Source organism: Idiotropiscis lumnitzeri, chromosome 11 (assembly GCF_059441095.1).
Source record: "Idiotropiscis lumnitzeri isolate Australia: NSW breed Sydney's pygmy pipehorse chromosome 11, RoL_Ilum_1.0, whole genome shotgun sequence".
NCBI lineage: Eukaryota > Metazoa > Chordata > Actinopteri > Syngnathiformes > Syngnathidae > Idiotropiscis > Idiotropiscis lumnitzeri.
The window spans coordinates 11,978,250-11,998,562 of NC_142401.1; the positions used below are offsets into that span (position 1 = coordinate 11,978,250).

Consider the following 20,313-nt stretch of genomic DNA (forward strand, 5'->3'; position numbering starts at 1 on the left):
CAACCGCTCTCTGATCTCGTTCATGCTCTTGTTCGCCCAACATATTATAATTACTGTAAACACATGTATTTGTATGAAAAACGTGCCTAAGCCAATTAAATGAACGACTCTAAACGGCACACTGCGGTAGCTCTATCATGAGACGCGTAATGAATCACACAACGACCGCAGGCAATGGCCTGCCTGTCTGCTACATGTTCGAGCAGTGAGACGGCGCGTCCTGACGCTGTGAAACGAAAAGATGATGTGACTTCCTGGACAAGCATGAAGAGGAAGAGGAGGAGGAGGAGGATGAGGATGAAGGTCACTCCCCGCATTGCTAATCAACACTTAGACATAAAGGAGAAAAGTTATGTCGTTTTGACCATCTAATGAGGATGAGGACTATTTTGCCTGGTTATGTTTTTCTGTGGGTGATGTTGCAGCGCGGCAGGCTGCAGGTTGTGGAGTTACCTGACTCAGGTGAGAGAGATACATGCACACCGCCATCACGTCGCTACACTGACGCACATGCTCTCACTATACTTCATGTCGATATTTTCTCCATTTGATCGTCTATTCAAGCAGTCTGAAGTAATTCCTTGCAACTGCCCCTTGATTAGATACACCTGCACAATCTAATAAGGTCCATAAGGGATATTGGTTTAACATCTTATCGTTTTAATTCCATATATAAACGGCATTCGTATTTTATGGAGAGCTAAAGTGGTTCCCTTTGAAATTAATGGAAATACCATTTGTTTTTTTCCAGCACCCCCACCCCAAAAAACATAACATTTTAATAAGAAAAGTATCTCTCTATTATATTGGACTTCATAAAAACACCCAGTAATGATAAATGTAAATAGAATGTAAGAATTACAGTTTTTCCACATTATTTTCTTCTTTAATTCAATGGACATTGTTTTGCTCCTTTTGGTGTGTGCTGCTTGACCACCTGGGGGGCAGTACAACTGAAGTTAGACATTAAAATATCCATCCATCAATCCATTATCCAAGCCGCTTCTCTTCAGAAGTATCGCGAGCGTGTTGGCACCTATCCCAGCTATCCTCGGGCAATAAGCGTGGTACACCTCAAACTCTTGTTGCCAGTCAATCGCAGGGCACACAAAGACAAACAACCACTCATGCTCACAATAAAACCTAGGGGAAATTTAGAGCATCCAATCAACCTACCATACATGTTTTTGGAAAGAGGGTGGAAACCGTAGCACCCAGAGAAAACCCACACAGGAAGGCCGGGGCCCCGAATCAAACCCAGCACCCCTGTACTGTGAGGTAGATGTGCTAACCAGTCGCCCATCGTCCCGCCGACATTAATATAAATACTTTAAATAAATAATTGAAATTAGAAATTAAAAAATATCTACGTACGCTACAGTAATATTAGTTGCTACAGTAATAAAGATGCATGTGAGTACAGTTAATTTGTATGTCTATGTGTTGCTCCACCCTTTGTGTTCAAATTGACACTGCAACGCCTATGCTATGATTTTGATTTGATCGCATTAAGGGGACTTGCTTTTTTTTTTGGGCAAAGCTATATATATATGCACCGTGCTAGTCTTTTAATAATGTTATTTATTTCAACCGTAAATATCAATTGCGAGTGGCAATAAACAGCTTGAAGCCTTTCTTAAAGAATTATCCACGATCTGTCGACCTAGGTACAAATAATTGATGGTACAGTGAGTTTTGAGCTCACAAAAAACCATCACCCATCACCCGCGGCTTATACTGTGCAGCCTGCCATCAACTAGAGACCAGCCTGTGTGCAGTGTAGTCGTTCCCTTCCCTCCCCTCCCTCCCCAGCTCTGCACGTTCCAGACCAAACCTGTAACTAAAATCATAATATGTGCATTTTCTACACTGTTAATTTGAGATATTGTCCTCTTTTTATGTAGTAAAGGAATGGAAAATTAAATAGAATGTTTTTTAAATCTCATTCATCGATAAATTGTACACTGTCCTGTGAGCCATATGTGCTAGCCAGGTTACCACCGTGCCGCATAGATTTACCTTTTTAGTTTAAAATAACTTAATATAATCTCCAGCATCCCTCGCGATAGATTATCACGAGATTTTACATTGCATATTTCTCATTAAATCCAGATTAGATAGTCGGCATTTGCTTGCGCCCTATCCAAGACAGAATGTGGGTAAGAAAAAAAAAATTGATTTTCATGACTTCACTTCTTTGAGAGATTCTTTAGTTGTTTTGGGTTTGTTTTTTTTCAATAAAAGTATGATACACACCACAAGTACACTTTTCCCCATAATGCCATGGGGTATGACTTGTGAATGCAATTCGGATTCGTTCTTCATATCCAATTCGCTTCTCTAGTCACATCGCCATCAAATTGTGCTCAGTCCGAGCTCACGTGTTGCCTCATGTGATGCAACATACAGGCCCTATGGTGCTTATTTAGGTGGTTTTGAAATCTCAACACTTCATAAAATTTAAATGAAGGATTCTCAAACTACCAAATGCAAGGAAGTTATTAATAATACAGAATATCAACACAGGCTACTTCATGCGTTAATTCTTTCTGCAGCAGCATTTTTCTCTACATCCCACGCTCTTTGTTACTTCCAGACGGATTTTCAGAAATAGCTTCGTGAACTTGGCTGAGATACTCTGAGTGACCTTTATGTGTTTAAGTGGTGCTGTGACTCCTTAAAAGCAGAACAATTTGTTGCTTGTCAAGTGCGCTGCTTTGCTTTGAAGTTAGCGGAGGGCGTTGTTTTATAAACGCAAACTTGTCCACAGATTAGTTCATATCCACTATCAACATGTCCTTTCGCAATAGAAATTGATTATAAGGTTCCCCACTCACACTAAGATTTCTGGCATTAAAAATTGAATTTGTTTCCATTGTCACTTTTTGTAAGTTATGATGGCTAGGTGTCCCGATACTTTTGTCCACGCAGTGGAATTTTCAGGCATGTCAAGCAGTCGCAGATGACATGCTCAGATTCCACTTCTGTTTTGGATGAATGCAAAGATGCAACATTTCATTCAAGCATCTCCATCAAGAAGGGTCCGTCGAACCCACATCAGCTCACGTGTTTTGTCTCTCTCGTTTTATTTTCAACAAGCATCTTCTCTCAACCCACTAAAGGTATTTGTTTATGAGCAGTAATCCTACACTTTTTCATTTTATTTCCTTCCTTTCAAAAATGAATGATTGTGGGCAATTACTGCAATAAAATATTTTTTAGGTTCTGCTCACGATTAAAAAATGGAGGATATGGACTGTACAAATTTGAACACTCGCCTCCAAAAGAATTGGACCTGGGAGGCCAATTTCTGCTCTAAAGTCCTTTGAGGTCTTCAAGATACAAAACTTGAATATGAATTATGAAATCAATATCTCATCTTATTTACAACTGCATGTTACACAGACTGTGGATTAGTTTTTGTTTAAGGTCACTCGTTTTACAAGTGAGCACATGTATTGGACTGATTTGTATTTTGTTTTCTAGGCGTGTCTATCACGTTTATCGTCCAAACCATAACTCGCGTGTCTGAGCTCATCTTTCATATTTGGATTTTGTCTGTCAAAGAAAAATCTCAAGAGCCGTTTATAATTGAAAAAGATGGCCATTGCTTTCATACATCCCATAAGATGCAAATACCTCATAGCAAGATCAATTCGAAAGCCAGACTGATTTTGTCTTAATCTTAAATTCTTAATTTTTTTTTTCCATTGATGGTCAACATGAAGGCAGCACAAAGTAAACTAAGAAGTCTCCAGAAACAATTTGTCTGACAATATAAGGACATCAAACTAATTGTGAGTCATGGCTATGCAGCAAGGTTTTCCGCTTTTCGCCCAAAGTCAGCTCGGATAGGTTTCAGATCAGCCACCACCCTGCATAGGATAAGTGGTCGAGATTGTCTTGATTTCATAGCCCAATTACTCAAAGTAGTGCAACTGCTCCAGACTAAATAGTTTTGACTGTCTTCCTTTTACCGTTTAGTGTTGAACTGCTGTGAGGGCGACATTCTCCTGTTGCTCGACTCTTCAGGAAGCGTGGCCAACTACGAGTTCTCCCGCATGCTGGGCTTCACCGCCAAGCTTCTTCGGCCCTTCTCGCTTGGCCACGGCCACGTGAGGGTTGGGCTGCTGCAGGTGGGGACCAAACCGATTCTGGAGTTTGGCCTGGATGTGCACAGCAAACAGAGAAGTCTCCAGAAAGCTCTGCTGGGCGTCACACAGCTGCAGGGGAGCACCAACACAGAGAAGGCGCTACGGTTGGCCCAGCAACTCCTGCGGGACACGCGCGTGCCAAAGGTTCTGCTATGGATGACGGATGGCGTAGAGCTAGGGGAGGTGGACGAAGCCATAGAGCAGTTGAAGGCGCAGGGGGTTTCCGTGTTAATTGTATCCTCCGTGCACGGCGACTTCCAGGTGTTGCAGCGTGCCGTCACCCCTCCTTTGGAGTCCCACCTGTACTCTGTGGACATAGACAACATTGATCTCATCACGGAGCGCATGAGAGAGGCCATTATCAGTATGTGTCAATATGTTTGGTGCCTGGGTCCAGTGACAAATGTGTATGTGTGTGTATGTATATGATTCCAATGTGTTTGTGTCAACTATAGAAATCATTCGAGCGGAGCGTCTCCGTGCCATTGACGTCACATCCCACAGTGCTGTACTGCAGTGGCGTCCTGTTTTAAGCGCACTAAGTGGTTATTACGAGCTGTGGTATAACGCCATTGGGAATACACGTGCAGAGACGAGACGGATTCTCCAGGGTGAATCCAGCTCGGTGGTGCTGACCAAACTGCAACCCGAGACCACCTATTCCGTCTTCCTGCGGCCGGAGTCCAACAAGAGGCTTTTCAACACGCTCACCGTGAGCTTCACCACGCTTCCCGGTGAGAATGTCATCGTGGTGCGAATCATCTTCAATCAATCATCACCACACGTGTCTTATTCCTCCTGTACTACTGTGTAATTAAGCCTTTAGATTGGTAATTTCAATAACATGAACTAACCTGATGCCTAATTTTTTTTTGCTCTGATTTTCTCTGTGTCTTTGAATTCAGTCTGATGTACGTTCATAGTTTGCAATTCCGTCAAACTATGAGACATCCTTTCTTTCCTAACACATAACCCAGTCTATATGTCTATATCAGCATAGTTACACAGAAAAAATAAATTTCACCATTGAGTTTCAAAGCGTTCCTTTAATTTTTTCGGCAGTAAATATATTAAGGTTTTTGTTTTTTTGCTTGACGTCCCAGTCTCATATGCATTTTCTGTATTGATTGCAATTAGTACTTTAATATGTTTATCTGGGATGCAACTTAATTCTTTCTCATAATTATTATGTTTCCTCTTCCTATACCACCTTCAGGCGTTTTAAGCCCGGCTGTGGTCTCAGTGCATGACTCCGGCCCCCGTCAGACACGAGTGAGCTGGGGTCCCTTGCAGCCATCTGTGGTTCAGAGATACACCGTGGAGTACGGTGCAATTCCAAGCGGAGCAGTCCACGCTGTGATCGTACAGAGCCACCAGAACTCCACTCTGTTAACAGACTTGGAGCCAGGAACTGAATACCTCGTTACTGTCAGTGCTGCGTACAAGAATGGAAAAGAAAGAGCCATGTCTGTGAAAGCATGCACCCAAGAAGGTGTGTGACAAAAGGTCCCCTTTAATCCTAATTTGAATGTCACTGTAACCACATTTGCTCGAAGTACAGTGCAGTTTGTGTCGGAAAGGTGTGCATGTGTCAGCTATGTGAGGAAGACAAGACAGTAAACAAAGGACAGCAATGGAGGCCATCCAGCATGATATGTTCTTCTTTTGGCATATGGCGGTTTATTCCCCAAAAAAATCACGCTTTGTTTTGTAGCATTCCAGTGGTATTTTTGCATTGAAAAAAAACACTTTAGTACGTTCTATACCAGGAAAACTACACAATTCTTTATTTTACAATACCAGTCATTTTAAATTCAAAGAACCAATACCAACCAAACTCAGACACAATTGCTCGGGTTCTTTGCTACTAGGCATCTTTCATAGGGCTTAATCTGAACTTCCCCATCAGACAATAGAACATGGTGATGTATATGACAGCGGCTTTGTTTTAAAAAATCATTTTGGAGGTTGATGAGTATGATATGTTGTAATCCCCTCACTCGATCGGGCCGTTGCATTATGTGAAATCTGTGAAATTGAAAATACACGGGACGTAAGGTCTTTAATCAGAATCAGAATCAGAATGGCCTTTTTTGTCGTTGTACTCAGTGTACAACAAGATTGGAGAGCTACCCTATTCAGTGGAATATAACAAATTATTTCATTAAATATCAATTGAATTAATGACATAAATATGAAATTAAATAAATAAAACATATTATGTTGCAGTTCTGCAAAATACGGGTAGTTGTGTGTAAGGATTCAGCATGGAGATGGCTGTCGGAAAAAAAACAGTTTTTCTGTCTGTTAGTCTTTCTTTTGGTAGAGCGCAAGAGCAATGAACAACATAAAAATATTGTGCAAGCAATGTTACTATCCCTGTGTGTTTACAGTAAACAAATCCAAAAAGAAACTTATCATCATAAAATATAGCAATAATTGAAAATGTACATTATGTTAACCTTCAGCCGTCACCTCTAAGTTTAAAAAGGATTATAGAGGATGTGACATTAAATGTAATCGTCAGCAAAAACTAGACTCGGCATGAAGTACTTCCTAGTTATTTTTCCTCTTTCAAGTTTGCAGCATGTCACACTGAAGAGTGGCCGCCATCTTGTGTTCGATATTGGAAGTACACTGAAAATAAACAGGAGGCAGAACAAAACAGATTTATGAACTGTACAAAAGAAATCTGCAAAGTAACATGACCCCGAACTCGGAATCCACAATTGGGGTTTGGGGGGTTACTGTGTTAGTCCTACGCCCAGTCAACGGTGATTGTTCACCTTCAAGTCTACAAGCGTGATAGAAATGTGAGAAATAGCTGATTATTGGATCAAGAAAAATTCCCAGTTCATTTATATTTTTCATATCTTGTTTTTAACCAGCGGCGGCGGCGGCTTTGCCCGGCCTCGCTGACCTTCAGCTGACGTCAGCGACTCATGATGAGGTGCAGGTTGAATGGAAGGCCCGACAGCAGGGCCTGAAAGGATTCTGGCTGAGCTGGGAGAAAAGGGGCACATACCTGCCATCATCCTCGCACTCAACACGACTCGCGCACATCGCGCCGAGCAGTCGTGTGTGCGTGTCTCCCATCTACGGCTCGGGCCGAGGAGAGGGCATATGCTGCACGGCAGAGAAGTAAACAGGTTCATGGAGCTGAATGTCTCTTCAGTTCTTTTTTTCCAGTCTTGCTTCTTTGTGGAAATGCAATATCCGCCTTCCTGGATTAACGAGAGAATGCTGCAATCAAGCAGCTGGTAAACATTCTGCGTTTGGAGTGCTGGAGGCACAAAATAACGTGCAGGACTTATATTCTTTTTTTTTTTTCATGAATTACTGCTGAAACATGACAACGTTCTGAATGTGGCTTGGCAAGGACAAAATAACAATCATTACATCTCCAAACCTATATTTTTCATTTAATTTCTATCAAACTATTAATGAAGTCTCACATTTACTTCTTGCATATTTTCACAAAAACGCAGTTGTAGACGGAATTGGAATTTGAACAATTCAATTTTATTGATTTGATCTGATCTGAGGTGGTTGTGACTCATGAAAAAAGTATAAAGTCGAATATTTCATTTCCAACCAACTTGTAGTATTTTATCTAAAAGACTTTTAAACGTTTTTAATAGGTTACATTAAAACAGCACCTTATGAATTTACACGAGGTGCTTGAAGTCGTTGCCACGATCAGCCACTCTAACAAGCTATGCATGACAACACACGAGGTCAGAGAACAAAATGTGTTTTTTTTTTATTATTGTTATCATCTTCATGTCTATTTATACTTGTGTTGTCCCTGTAATAATTTTTACTTTGTTTGAATTAAAGTAAAATAGAAGAAACTATTGTGTTGCATATTTTCGTGTCTTGAAAATTCTATGCTGAATATTGGCACACCATCTACAATCAAACGTGCTGACCTCCTTAACTGTTCTGTTGTTTACTTGGATATAGTGCCATCTAACGGTGGATGTTAGAAACGACAATAAATGGCCCCATTCAATACATTGTAGATACTCCGGTGTTCCACCATAATAAATACAAATGTCTCGGAATATTTACACAATACAGTACAATAAAACTTTATGTACCTCTCCTCCCCCGATATGGAAGATTTCTGACTAGATTAGCAAGTGTCACGAATTTGCACAGAAGCGGCTCAGGGACTACAGTTTGACGATAGGATGACAAATCAGATTAGAAGATTTGCTACGTCGCAACAAGGGTTATAATAGATTTGGATTTTTTTTTTTTATAATACTGAGTTTTTATTTCGTTTTGACTTTTTTTTTAATTTATTTAGGCTTAATTGGTTTTGTTTCTCAAGTTTATTATTTTTTGTTTTTTCAAAAATGCTTTGTCTAATTAGTTTTTAATTCGTTTAAGTATTAGTTTGAGTGCTTTTTACGTATGGAGTATTTGTCAAGATTAAAAAAAAGGTCATAATAGGTATTGAGAAATAAAGTGATCAAGTCTTCTGTATGGAAGTACATTACTACTAAAATAAATACACTTAAAGTGGACCCTGAAAGCTCAGCTATGATATTGATTCACAAAGTCGAAAATAAAAGTCATTTTTATTTTATTTCGTTAACGTTTTGTGAAATTGGTTTTAGTGATTTAACTATGATAACCTTTGTGGCAAAATGGCATTAAAAGTGACAGGCCAATTACGGTGTTTGCTTACCGACAGTACTGAAATTCTTTCACATGCACTACTGAAAAGTTCTCACACTCATGCTAACAGTGTTTAGACAGGGGTTCATTTGAATTTCTCATTTGAGAACTGAGGCGTTTGCACGTTATATGCTTGACGGACACATAATTCCCCCAATACAATTCTGAGTAGGGTGGGTCATAATAATAATCAACAGGCTTCCTCTTCCCTAAGGACAATGCAGTGCAAATGAAGCATTTCTTTTAGGATGAGCTGATTAATCACTTGTGGTTCATTAGCATGCACCTTGAACTCCCTGAGGAGCAACATCCTCTTGCTTGTGAGAGCCTAACAAGGAATGACTCAAACAGCCTTGGTCGGGAACACCTTGTAAAAGATCCTGAAGTCAGTTTGGCTAAAGAAGACTACGTGATTCACATTCTCATGATAAACAGCCGGAATGAAGCGAGCAACATCATTTGGAAGATGAGACCATCTTTTAGTGGAATTTTATAGCTGAGGACAAAGAGGCTACAATGGATGTCACCATGGAGGAGGATATGGAGCTGGTGGGAATGGGACTTCGTGTCTCTGTGTCCCCTCTCCAAATAGCCATGTACATCTTACTGGTACTGCTGGGCATCCTGGGTAATGCCACCGTGATCGGGGTGATCGGTCGGAGCGTGTTCATAGAACGCGGTCGGGGACAGAACTCAGACATCATCATCATCAATATGGCCTTGTCCAATTTGTTGGTGTCAGTCATGAGGAACACACTGCTGGTCATCTCGGACATTGGACTGGAGGTAGGTGGAAGTTTATTCACTTTCATGTGCATCACTTGGTTTCATAACTTACATCATTTTCCACAGCTGTATTCATCGAAGGAGTGGTGTCAATTTCTCATGGGTGTGTGGGTGTGGCTGCGCTCGGTCAACGTGTGGTCAACACTCTTCCTCAGTGCCTTCCACCTTCAGACTTTGAGACGAGTAGCTCCAAATATCGGCCCCCTTCGTGCACCCCGAGGGGCTCCTAGTACCCTTCTACTCAATCTGGCTTTCATCTGGTTTCTCAACTTTTTATATTCCATTCCTGCATATATCTTCTCTACTAATGGAAATGTGAACACCACAGAGGTGAGCGCCCGATCTATGTTTGTTTTATTTTGGTCAACGTCCCAATTATTCAAATGCTTGACAATTTTTTAAGAAAGTGTTAATGCACAAGAAATTGCAAACAAACTAAGAAACATTAACCATGAATAGAATTTTCAATATACATCCTTTAGCATATTTTTTTTACATTTAAAAAAAGTGCACGTGTCCAAATTTGTTCATATTCTTTTTCAATACAGGCATAACATAAAGACTAGTTCATTTAAATGTTAAACTAGAAATTACAAAGAGCCTTTAGAGTGGTACAAAAGATGGGTGATCTTTGAATTCGTGAAAAAGTGAATATTTAAATGTTCGTTGATATCAACATAAGATGCTTCGGAGACTTTCACATTCCCCCCCCCCTCAACACCTGGTGGACATTCACTCCCAGTGGCCAAAAGCTTCAACCTGGGTCTCATCAGACCACAATAAAATATCCCAAACATGTGATTTGAACAGGGGTGTGTAGACTTCTATTCACTTTACAATCCGACTTCTTTGCCTCTTCATCAGACACTAATGCTGGTGAGCAGTACAACACGCCCCTTGCTGGGCTGCGTGTGGAACTTCCCCTATTCCTTCAGCGGCTTGTCATATGCCACCACCTCTATGGTCATCCACGAGACCCTTCCAATCGTTCTGATGGTCTTTACCAATGTGGGCTCGCTGTACACACTCTACACGCATGGCAGGACTTCCGTGAAAGATGCGCCTGTCATCAAAAGGGTGCCAGCTGAGAGACGTGCAGCCAAGGTGGGAAGTGTTTTGTGAAAAGTCATTGTGTAACTGCTACGGTATGAAAAATATTTTATTTGTTTTAATAATATTATTCTGAGCTTTTAATGTGACTTGACTCAAACTTTTTAGGTTCAGAGCTGTAGTTAAAATGGATTGCGCGTAAACAAATTAAATTTGTACTTATGTTAAAAAAAAAAAAATTTCAAACTGTACTTAAAAGTTAAATACAACTGAAGTATATTTAAGAAATGTACTCTACCTAAAGTAAAAAAAATACTGCAACAAGCTTCATTGTAATGTTCAGATTGTAGTATATCTTAAATGTTGTAAATGTTATTTAGTGTATTAAATTCAATGATTCTTTCACATATGTTGCCCACGTACCAGTAATGGTACTCGTACCACACTTTGAGAATCACTATTAAATGAAAAAGTCAACTTTGCTCCAGAAAGAGATGTTGTAATGTTGTGACAATAAATTTTGATTAGTCAGAGAAAAAAGTTGTAAAGTTAGGAAAATGTATTATTTTTTTAATTAATTATTTACTAATTAATTATAATAATTTTTATTAATAATTATTATTTTCCATGAAAATATAGTCATAATCTACTATAAAAAATATTTTGTCAAGATAGAAAGTCATAAAATTGATCAAATAAAGTCATATTTTCCAAGATAAAGCTGTGATACGATGATTGAAGTCTAAAACAACCGATAAAAGTCTGGGTAAAAATACAACCTTATTCTCATAATTGACTTCCTTGGAGATTATGCTATCTGCAGCAAAATACATATTGCATTTGTCGGTTTCTGAAATAAAGGATTCATTTTTTAACATTTTTTTTTTTTTAAATGCTGTTTGGTTTTGCTGCTTTAGAAATATCGTAAAATCTTGAAGATAGGATGTCTGCTAGAAGGCGTGGGCTCTATTTTTATCCAAATAGCACTTGTCTGCTTTTGCGCTTGAACTCGCCAACTGATTTAAAATTTATTATGTTTATTTTTTGTCACGCAGGTCCCCAAATGTCGATATGCACGTTTAATAATTTTTTCGGACCCTCAAGCAATCGGTCACAAACCTCTGGGGGGTACACGGACCCCAGTTTGACAACCACTTGACAAAAATCAATATTCTGATGCCTATACTTCTACAGGTGATTCTTGCCCTCATCATGCTCTTCATCGTGTCATGGGGCACCAGCATAATCTCCGTCAACTACTTCAATTACAACCGCGGCTCCTCGGCCGAGTTTCTGTTGGTCATCGCTCGTTTCGCCAACATCATCTTCATCGCCATGTCACCCATGGTTCTGGCAGTGGGCCACCGCCGACTCCGCTCCTTCATTAAATCTCTGCTCTCCCACTGAAAGGCTGCTGGCAAGCACACGGACCCACCATTGCCATTATTTGGACATTTTATTAGGCACAGATACAGAGTAAAATACAAGACAATGATTTAAAAAAAAAAATCTGTCCCGGTTTTGATTGAGGCTTATTGTGATTGCCATAGTCTGCGTCTTTTGTATTTCAATGTGTGAAAAATAATACTTAAAAATGTCCAATGCACAATATAATTTTATTGATTTAACTCTTACTTCCATGATTGTGTTTAATTTCTTTTTGAACAACAAAAATGGTTCGTTTTTCCCTTTTTCCTTTAGCCCCTGGGGGTTGAACCCTGCCTTCGTTGTCTGCACGGTGCCGTTTAAGAACTTTCCACCAACCCAGTATCATGCCCACAATTCTCCTCCTCAACTTTCCGTGCCCCAGGGCCACCACCATGGGACAGAAGCCCACAAACAGTGAGGCAGAGAAATGGGCCACAGTCAGCAGGCCTTCGGCGTGGTGGCCTCTGTCGTGGTTGTAGTAGGTCACGGCAGCAACCTGCAGCACCCAGCACACCACAAAGAGTGTGACCATCAACATGATGACGTGAGCCGCCTTGCGTTCGCCAGACACATGTTCGTCCAGCTCTGCGTGGTCTCCCGCAGTCACGGCCCTGATGTGCTTGGCTAGAGAGTGTAGTGTGGCTAAGTTGGTGCACACCATCAGCACTAGGGGCAACACTTCATTGAAGGCCAGAGAAGCGGAGGCAAACGCTGCCCCCTGTTGGGCAGTGGGGAACTCCCATATGCAGCCCAGCAGGGGCCTGGTGGTACAGCTGATCACCATCAGCTCCACGGTGGCGTTGCCATGGACGTGGGTGCTGTAGACCAGCGCAGGGGTAGAGAAAGCTAGGTTGGCCCCCCACACCACTCCCAGGACGATCCAAACACGTCGTCTCTCCCGTTGCAGGACCAGGGGGCCGAAGGTCACGCGCTGTCGCCTTAAGGTGGTGCAGTGGAAAACACTGAGCGCCAAAGTCACCCAGCAGCCCACTGCTCGCCACCACACCCACAGCAACATGAAGACTCGACACCAACCTGGAGAAAGACTCACATCCAGGCCCAGGTCCGATACAAAGATGGGTACGGTGCGGAAAAGTGAGGTGAGAAGGTTGGCCAGCGACAGATGCACCAATATAGTGTCCGAGGGTGGTAGCCTCCGAGATGGACTCTCACTGGCGGCCTGGACTACCTGCGAGGAAGACAAGTGGCAGGTGACAAGTGGCAAAAGTACTCACACTATGCTGAAGTCGAAGAGCAAATAAAAAAGGTTGACTGGTAAACATAAAGGTATTTCTTAAACATAGTCATTTTAAAGTAAAAATAACCTTCCAAATTTGACACACAACAGAGAATTGTGTTTTGCCACTCTCAAACGCTGGTGGCGTATTTGTTGAATTCCTGAACCCCCACCTATTGAAAAAGGCATGGGACTTTGTCCAGAATCGTTCCTATATACTGGAATTAATATATTCACTTAGCGCTTCAGGTGACTGGCATGACAAGAGGCGCTAACCTCCAGCTAGCTTGAAAGCTAACAGGCTTCCAGGGCTCATCCTGGCCAGTGTGGTTGTCTGTTTCTTCACCTCCTTGCTTGGGAAATTTAAATAACAATACAACACAATACAACAACACTGAGCTGTTTTGTAAACGGTGTTATACAGGGAAGATGAATTTTCAGTGCGAGCATAATGTAGCTAGCTAGCTGCGAGTGTTGTGGTAGCAATGACTACAAAAGTAAAGATAGTTTTTTACTGTCAGTTACTGTATATACAGTAAAATGCCTGGTTTAATACCTTGCGATAAAAAAAAAAACTTTTCGAGAGACAAAATAGTTTCTCTCTGATTTACTTACATAGTGCTGCTCATAATGAGAAGAATGAGAAGAAAAAAAAATTAAAAATCACTGCACCAAAAATGGAGCCACACCAATGTTAGGAGGGCTATAGCCCCATCAGATTTATGTGTAGCCCCAGTTAAATCTCTCCAGCGTTTACTTTGATATTTTAAAATGTATTTATAAATTATTTTCTCAGTCCCCCTATGTGTCTGTCAAGCAAACAGAACCACATCATCTGCAAAAAGCGGACATGCAAACCTGAGGCCACCAAACCGTACCCTCGGCTGCGCCTAGAAATTCTTTCCATAAAGATTAGAAATACAATTGCGCAAAGGGCAACCTTGGCGCAGTCCAACCCTCACCGGAAACAAATCCAATTTACTGCCGGCAATCCTGACCAAACTCAGACACAAGTCATACTGGGATCAAACCGCCCGTGTCAGGTAGTTGGGTACCCTCATACTCCCAAAGCATGACTAAAAAAAATGCTAAGGATGAGGAGTATCTTGTTTCTCTTAATATATTTTTGTTAAAGTTTGTTCCGCCGTGCCACTGGTGTTCCCATTTTTCCAAGTCTGCAAGATTTCATTAAATCAATAATATTGGCAGCTGTCAATGCATGCAGTTGACTTTTCTTGTCTCAATTTACATCTTTATTTACACTGTCCTCATCCGTGAAGGTAGAAAAAGTAACAACCCGGTTTTTAAAAGAGGTAGTATAAAAGTACAAAGTTGTCATAAAAATAAGAAGCCTACTCAAAGTACAAGTCAAATTTTACTTAATTACATAAACCACACAGTTCAACAAAACAATGTAATCTTTTGTTGTCTCACCACAAAGATGACCAAGAAGTTTCCCAGGATGCCACAAAAGACCAGCATCCCAAACAAAATAGCATCTACAGTCAGCACGGCCGACATGGCCTCACGTACACGGCGACCTTGTTTGCGCACTCAGACTGGAACATAGAGGCTTCATCTCGACCATGAAAGAAGCTGATGCTCCTCTTTATCTTTTATACGCACACGCCAAGCTTCACCCTCGCTGACTAGCTTCAAGGTTCGTTTATTTTCATGTGCAGACATTTTCCATCACTTTTTTTCTGCACCACCAAGCAGCCACCCGAAGAAGCTCGATCTTGAGCATTTCAAATAGTTTTGTGTTGTTTAATCTCGTCCTAGTGAGTCATGCAAATGATATTGTAGCAACATCATTGACTGTTTCTGTGATTGCTAGTAATCCCCAATAGTTATTTTAAAATGATTCATATCCAGTGTACCTAAAACTGAAATCCCATGTGACACCTCTGTGTTAAGAGGCACCAATCAGCATTTTCCTTACTTCAGTCAGCAATTCATCATTATCCCTTGGTACTAATTTCCTTGCTAGAATCTCTCAAGGGATCAGACAACAGTTCCACAGAATCACCTCACAAAAGCATTACCGCTTAAAATGTGTATCTCTCAAGAGTTTGTCCTGCTGTTTGAAGACACATCTGAAATATCTGCAACCAGAAGAAATATTTGCTACTTTCATTCTTCATAAAACACTCCACTGGGCTCAACATAAGCCTATCAGCACACAATTCAAACCTTGAAATAAATGAAACGAATCTTTTAGAAACATTCTCAGTTTAGCGTAGAGCACCTAATCACATTACAAAGCTAACATTTTGCTTCGTCATCTTACAGCTTTATTACTTGCAGTAGTGAATTGCACTGGCATTGCATCGAGATATTTATGATATTTTGGTTTCCTAATTTATCAACATCAGAGAGTCTTAACGTTGGAAACAGCTCAGTATGGTGTTGTTCAGCGTCGTACATCACTTCAAACTACAACCATATTAAGTATAAATATGATTAAAATAATACGTTTTTAACTCAAACTGAGAATTATTATCTTTATGAAAGCATGCACTTTGATACTGGTGTATTTCCCGTGAAAAGTGGCTTTGTTCCCGTTCAGTGACTGTGTGAATGTGAGTGTGAATGGATGTCCGTCTTTATAGGTGCCTTGCAATTGACTGGCAACCATTTCAGGATGTCATCTCCTTCTCACACGAAGTCAGCGGGGAGATATGCTCAGTGACCCTGAACAGGATAAGTGCTGTTGAAGATGAATGAAAATTTGCTGCTGTGGCTCAATAAAGACTGAGAGAGAGGCCTGCCAAAAAGCGCACACGTCTACAAAGTCGGCGACAAAGCACTACCTGAAGATCCTCAACTCACTTCAAAAGAGTTGCTTAACACCAAGTCGCCATAAGGGGGCAGCAAAACAATACTTATACAGTATATAAACAAGGTTTTAGTCTGAACAACAACAAAACACATTTAAAAACATCTGTGAATAGGTGAAACTGAGTTACAATAGTTGGACGACGCTCTGTTATTATAAATTCGCATCAAATTGTGTGAGTGTGATTTCTTCAGTATGAAAAATTACACTGTTTCAAAAAAAAATATGAATGGAGTTGAATTCATATTCTAGTGCACAAACTGCACAAAGCTTTCTTTTGTTGTGTGTGAGCGTGTGGAACGGGGCATCTGGATCGGTGTTTCTTAACACCTTTCCTAAGCCCATGTGTGCTGGGGACTGGTTGTTTTTTTGTTTTTTTACACCATTTGCGTGGGATTGTGACTCACGCCGATTTGTTGATGGCCACTAAATGTTTGCACACGCACGCGTGGACTATGCGGCGCGCTCCCCTCGCGTGCACACGCCTACGACGGACATCAGAGCCGTTCACGTCAGGAGCGACAAGGCGAAGACGGCCGGCGGACCCACTGGCCCCGTAACCCAGGAAGTAAGTGACCGTCGTATATGGCAAAGAGATCGATGACGCAATACAATACAACTGATTTGAAGTCTTGTTTTTTTTTATTACTCAAATGAAGCTCCTTTCTCTCTGATTGTGAGATTTGTGTCGCAGATGCTTCATGCGAAGTGTCCTCGCTTCCCTCCTCCTCTCGGATGTTTTAGCAGGGCTGATCCGATTTATGGCCGCCATCAGCCAGTCTGAGCAGAGGAGATGAGCAGCCAGCAGCGGCCGTCGGTGCTCGCTTTAGCGGCACTGCTGCTGTGCACAACACAGCACAGGACTCATGGCAGCAGCTCAGCATCATCATCTGCATCATCATCTGCATCCCCATCAGAGGTGACAGGCAGCGAGGATTCTAGGATGCAGCGCAGGTGGCTCAAACACCATGGCAACAACAGTCAGGAAAGCAGGCTGTGGCGGAAAGCATCAAGCCTCAACACTTCCACTGTGGCATCAGTCAAGTGGAGCCCGCTGAGTGAGGCGTCATCACCGTTGTGTGCCTACCAAGTCACAGAGGGAGGCATCAGGGGGCCGCTCTGCTTTCGACACATGCTGGTTGGGTACGAGTGCCACAAGGGTGACTGCAGGTCGGCGGTGTCTTCAGGGAGTCTGGTTGCCAATATTCTCATCAATGGCAGTGTGCTACTACAGTGGAGCCAACTGGGAGAGGTCCTAGAGGTCCAGGGGTCACCCAGTCGGACGAGAGTTCCTGGGACAAATTCGTCAAGTAGGGTCAAACCAAATAGTATTTTTAGTGGCCGGCGCCACAAACGCGGAGGCTACGAATTGAGCTGCTGGTGGAATGGCAGCTACACTCAGTTCGAATGCGCCGGGGTCCATCTCGGTAACGGGTGCAGGGATTTCCTGTTAAGTGAGCTGCACCAGAACATCCCCTACCGCATCTGCCTGCGCTCCCCGGCCCAGAGAGCGGACTACAAGGACTGCGTGGAGTTTATCCTGCCGCCATCAGGGATGCAGGATATTGTGATCGCCATGACAACAGTCGGGGGGGCCATTTGCGTGATGTTGGTCATCATCTGCTTACTGGTGGCGTACATCACGGAAAACATCATGAGCCCCGCAACGCAGCACACATACTCCTACCGTACTCACTCACGCCACTGAGGCTCACCTAAAAATACTATCCATCCACCATGACCTCGCCTAATGTGACCTTCACCTAATCGTTGTCCATGTAGAAACTTCAGTGTGTGTTTCTGTATGTTTGTGAACTGAAGCACAATATAGTGTCTCTAACCCTCTGCAAACAAGCGCTAAACCAACCCCGATATTGCACAGTGTAAACTATGGTGTCAAATACATTCCGGTTGAATTCTGTGTCATTTTCAAATAATTTTCATCAATCAATTTGGATTTAAATTTACAGGTGATGCTTCAGGTCAGGGTTCCCCAACATTTTTTGCGCTATGGTTGGATTTCAGTTTAAGATGTGTTTTGACAGACTGGTATATGACAAAACAAAGGCTCAAATAGGCAACTCTCCTTTACACCAGTTTAGTCGTTGTAATTATTGGGAGCCAATCCCATTTTGGGGTAATCTTGTATCTTAAAGAAACAAAAACACTCCAAAGACTTGTCTTTCTCACTTGGGTTCCATCTGCTGAATTGGCTTTGATGGCTTCATTTGCATTCATTTTCAAGTTTCAGTGTGCGTGAATCTACCAGCAAAAAACATAAAACAAAAAACATACTTTAAGTAGGACTGCCAATATTGTCTTATATTGTTCATATTATCTGACATGGCTGCATTATTTGGCCAGTTCCCCTTTTCAAAAACCCCTTCAAACATGGTTTTAAAACTCATTTTTGTTAGTTTATGTGCTAATCTATTCCCGTACCACGTGACCCACGATGAGTGTTCTGACTGAGACACATGCAGATTTTCAAAATAAAACTTCACTCACATTGTAATGATCAATAAAATATTTTTTGTTCAACCACTCTGTGCAGTGGTTGGGGACCCCTGGTTTTAAGTCAATGTTTCACAACCGTTGATTTTACAGTAGAACGATTTTATGGCACAATTATAAACAAAATGTCACAAAAAGTATCAATAATAAAATAATGATTTTGTCTCAATATACCCACAAATTAACTTGCCTGTCTAATAGAACAGAAAGCTGAGAAACTCAGACAAAATTGTACTGAGCAGCCAGTACTGAAAGACACATCACATGGCTATTTTATGTACATTGTACATAATACACTTTGTGGAGTACATTCAATTCTTGTTTTATAATTATGTTTCTGAGCGGCCACAACAGACAGATTATACCATATTCTCGTGTTTTATATCCATTTCTGGTTGTATATTGTTATCATATTTCACCTCTTGGTCATCACTGATACCCTTTGTTGTTACAAAAAAATAAAAAGAAATTGAGAACCAAAGAAAACACCAAATATACTTGAGGCGTCAAGTATTGTGTATGAATTTAGAGTCATTTCTGCCTAGATATTTTGGTTGAATTCTATATTGTACAACCTAATGGCGGTTTCACTGGTGAGCCACTCAATTGTCTTGCATTCATGCATTTGTCATTGATTAAACGGCAATCTGTATATTGGCTGCAGTATACAGCAATATAATTAATAAAATGCTTTGCGTGTTTCTCATTAGCTCATGCTAACTCAATGTGCGCCACACTCACACTTGTCACGATAACTTGTGACCTCGCTGGAACAAAAAAAGGTCCATTAGTCTTATTTTGTGACATACATACGTTTGTATACCATTTAGTAAAGGGCAATACTATCTCTAAATACTGTATCAAACATTATTCACAATATCATTGTGTCCTGTTGTCAGACAATAAAGAATCATGATATGATATTATTTTACAGCTTTTCTATATTGACTTTGCATGAGAGAGTGGACACGTGGCCGACCGCACATACAAGATTACACAAAGAAAAAGACCACATGCACTGGTACACACATATGAAAGAAAGACTTACTTAGATTTACTTTATGATCAAATACGAGACACTGATAGTTTTATAACAGTTTTCCATAGTTTACTGTATTACTAGTTCATTTTGATCACAGTGGCGAGTAGTTAGAATGTCTGGTTCACAGTTCTAATGTTCAGAGTTTGATCTAAGCTTCCTTCCACGTTACAAAAAGATTCATGTTACTCACATGTAACATGATGTTGGGTTCATTGAATACTCTTAATTTTTTGTAGGTGTGAATGGAGTCTATCCCAGCTGGCTTTGGGTGGCCCCTAGATTGTACAAACCATTTACACTCACTCACATCCACACCTACAATTTGGTCTTCAGTCAACCTGATATGCATGTTTTTGGAATGTGGGAGGAACTCTACGGAAGAGGATTAGGGCCATGAATGAGAAAAAAAAAAGATTGGAAGGATTCTGATTTTAATCTCAGAATTCTGACTTTATTCTCAGAATTCTGACTTTAAAGTGAGAATTCTGACTTTATTCTCAGAATTCTGACTTTAAAGTGAGAATTCTGAGAATAAAGTCAGAATTCTGAGAATAAAGTCAGAATTCTCACTTTA

The 20,313-nt window shown here is 41.1% G+C and overlaps 4 protein-coding genes across 5 annotated transcripts; 3 read left to right on the top strand and 1 right to left on the bottom strand.

Moving 5' to 3' along the window:
• The first annotated feature begins 356 nt into the window (after positions 1-356).
• Positions 357-8,002, top strand: LOC148327475 (von Willebrand factor A domain-containing protein 1-like). Its single transcript, XM_088307948.1, has 5 exons — positions 357-462; positions 3,985-4,518; positions 4,610-4,888; positions 5,371-5,646; positions 7,043-8,002. The coding sequence occupies exons 1-5, from the start codon at positions 372-374 to the stop codon at positions 7,297-7,299; spliced, it is 1,437 nt and encodes a 478-aa protein (XP_088164074.1). The 5' UTR covers positions 357-371; the 3' UTR covers positions 7,300-8,002.
• A 1,357-nt stretch (positions 8,003-9,359) lies between these two features.
• On the top strand, positions 9,360-12,086 carry LOC148327476 (olfactory receptor class A-like protein 4). The gene is made up of 4 exons (XM_088309495.1): positions 9,360-9,629; positions 9,696-9,959; positions 10,494-10,733; positions 11,874-12,086. The coding sequence occupies exons 1-4, from the start codon at positions 9,360-9,362 to the stop codon at positions 12,084-12,086; spliced, it is 987 nt and encodes a 328-aa protein (XP_088165621.1).
• A 217-nt stretch (positions 12,087-12,303) lies between these two features.
• Positions 12,304-14,865, bottom strand: ora4 (olfactory receptor class A related 4). The gene is made up of 2 exons (XM_088308919.1): positions 14,779-14,865; positions 12,304-13,296 (listed from the first exon to the last, which is right to left on the bottom strand). The coding sequence occupies exons 1-2, from the start codon at positions 14,863-14,865 to the stop codon at positions 12,304-12,306; spliced, it is 1,080 nt and encodes a 359-aa protein (XP_088165045.1).
• A 1,674-nt stretch (positions 14,866-16,539) lies between these two features.
• On the top strand, positions 16,540-19,618 carry fndc10 (fibronectin type III domain containing 10). 2 transcript variants are annotated; one of them, XM_088309250.1, is made up of 2 exons: positions 16,540-16,751; positions 16,865-19,618. In XM_088309250.1, the coding sequence occupies exon 2, from the start codon at positions 16,977-16,979 to the stop codon at positions 17,889-17,891; it is 915 nt and encodes a 304-aa protein (XP_088165376.1). In that variant the 5' UTR covers positions 16,540-16,751; positions 16,865-16,976; the 3' UTR covers positions 17,892-19,618. The 2 variants fall into 2 exon arrangements, with proteins under 2 accessions (XP_088165376.1, XP_088165375.1); XM_088309249.1 differs by having other exon boundaries at positions 16,541-16,751; positions 16,878-19,618.
• The last annotated feature ends 695 nt before the right edge of the window (positions 19,619-20,313 follow it).

Excerpts from the sequence above, each read along its gene's own strand:
- LOC148327476 (XM_088309495.1), top strand. The coding sequence starts at position 9,360 with ATGGATGTCACCATGGAGGAGGATATGGAGCTGGTGGGAATGGGACTT. Across the intron at positions 9,960-10,493 it reads GAAATGTGAACACCACAGAG|ACACTAATGCTGGTGAGCAG; the intron begins GTGAGCGCCCGA and ends CCTCTTCATCAG. Across the intron at positions 10,734-11,873 it reads CTGAGAGACGTGCAGCCAAG|GTGATTCTTGCCCTCATCAT; the intron begins GTGGGAAGTGTT and ends ATACTTCTACAG.
- fndc10 (XM_088309250.1), top strand. The coding sequence starts at position 16,977 with ATGAGCAGCCAGCAGCGGCCGTCGGTGCTCGCTTTAGCGGCACTGCTG.
- ora4 (XM_088308919.1), bottom strand. The coding sequence starts at position 14,865 with ATGTCGGCCGTGCTGACTGTAGATGCTATTTTGTTTGGGATGCTGGTC. Across the intron at positions 13,297-14,778 it reads ACTTCTTGGTCATCTTTGTG|GTAGTCCAGGCCGCCAGTGA; the intron begins GTGAGACAACAA and ends TCTTCCTCGCAG.
- LOC148327475 (XM_088307948.1), top strand. The coding sequence starts at position 372 with ATGAGGATGAGGACTATTTTGCCTGGTTATGTTTTTCTGTGGGTGATG. Across the intron at positions 463-3,984 it reads TGTGGAGTTACCTGACTCAG|TGTTGAACTGCTGTGAGGGC; the intron begins GTGAGAGAGATA and ends TTTACCGTTTAG. Across the intron at positions 4,889-5,370 it reads GAGCTTCACCACGCTTCCCG|GCGTTTTAAGCCCGGCTGTG; the intron begins GTGAGAATGTCA and ends TACCACCTTCAG.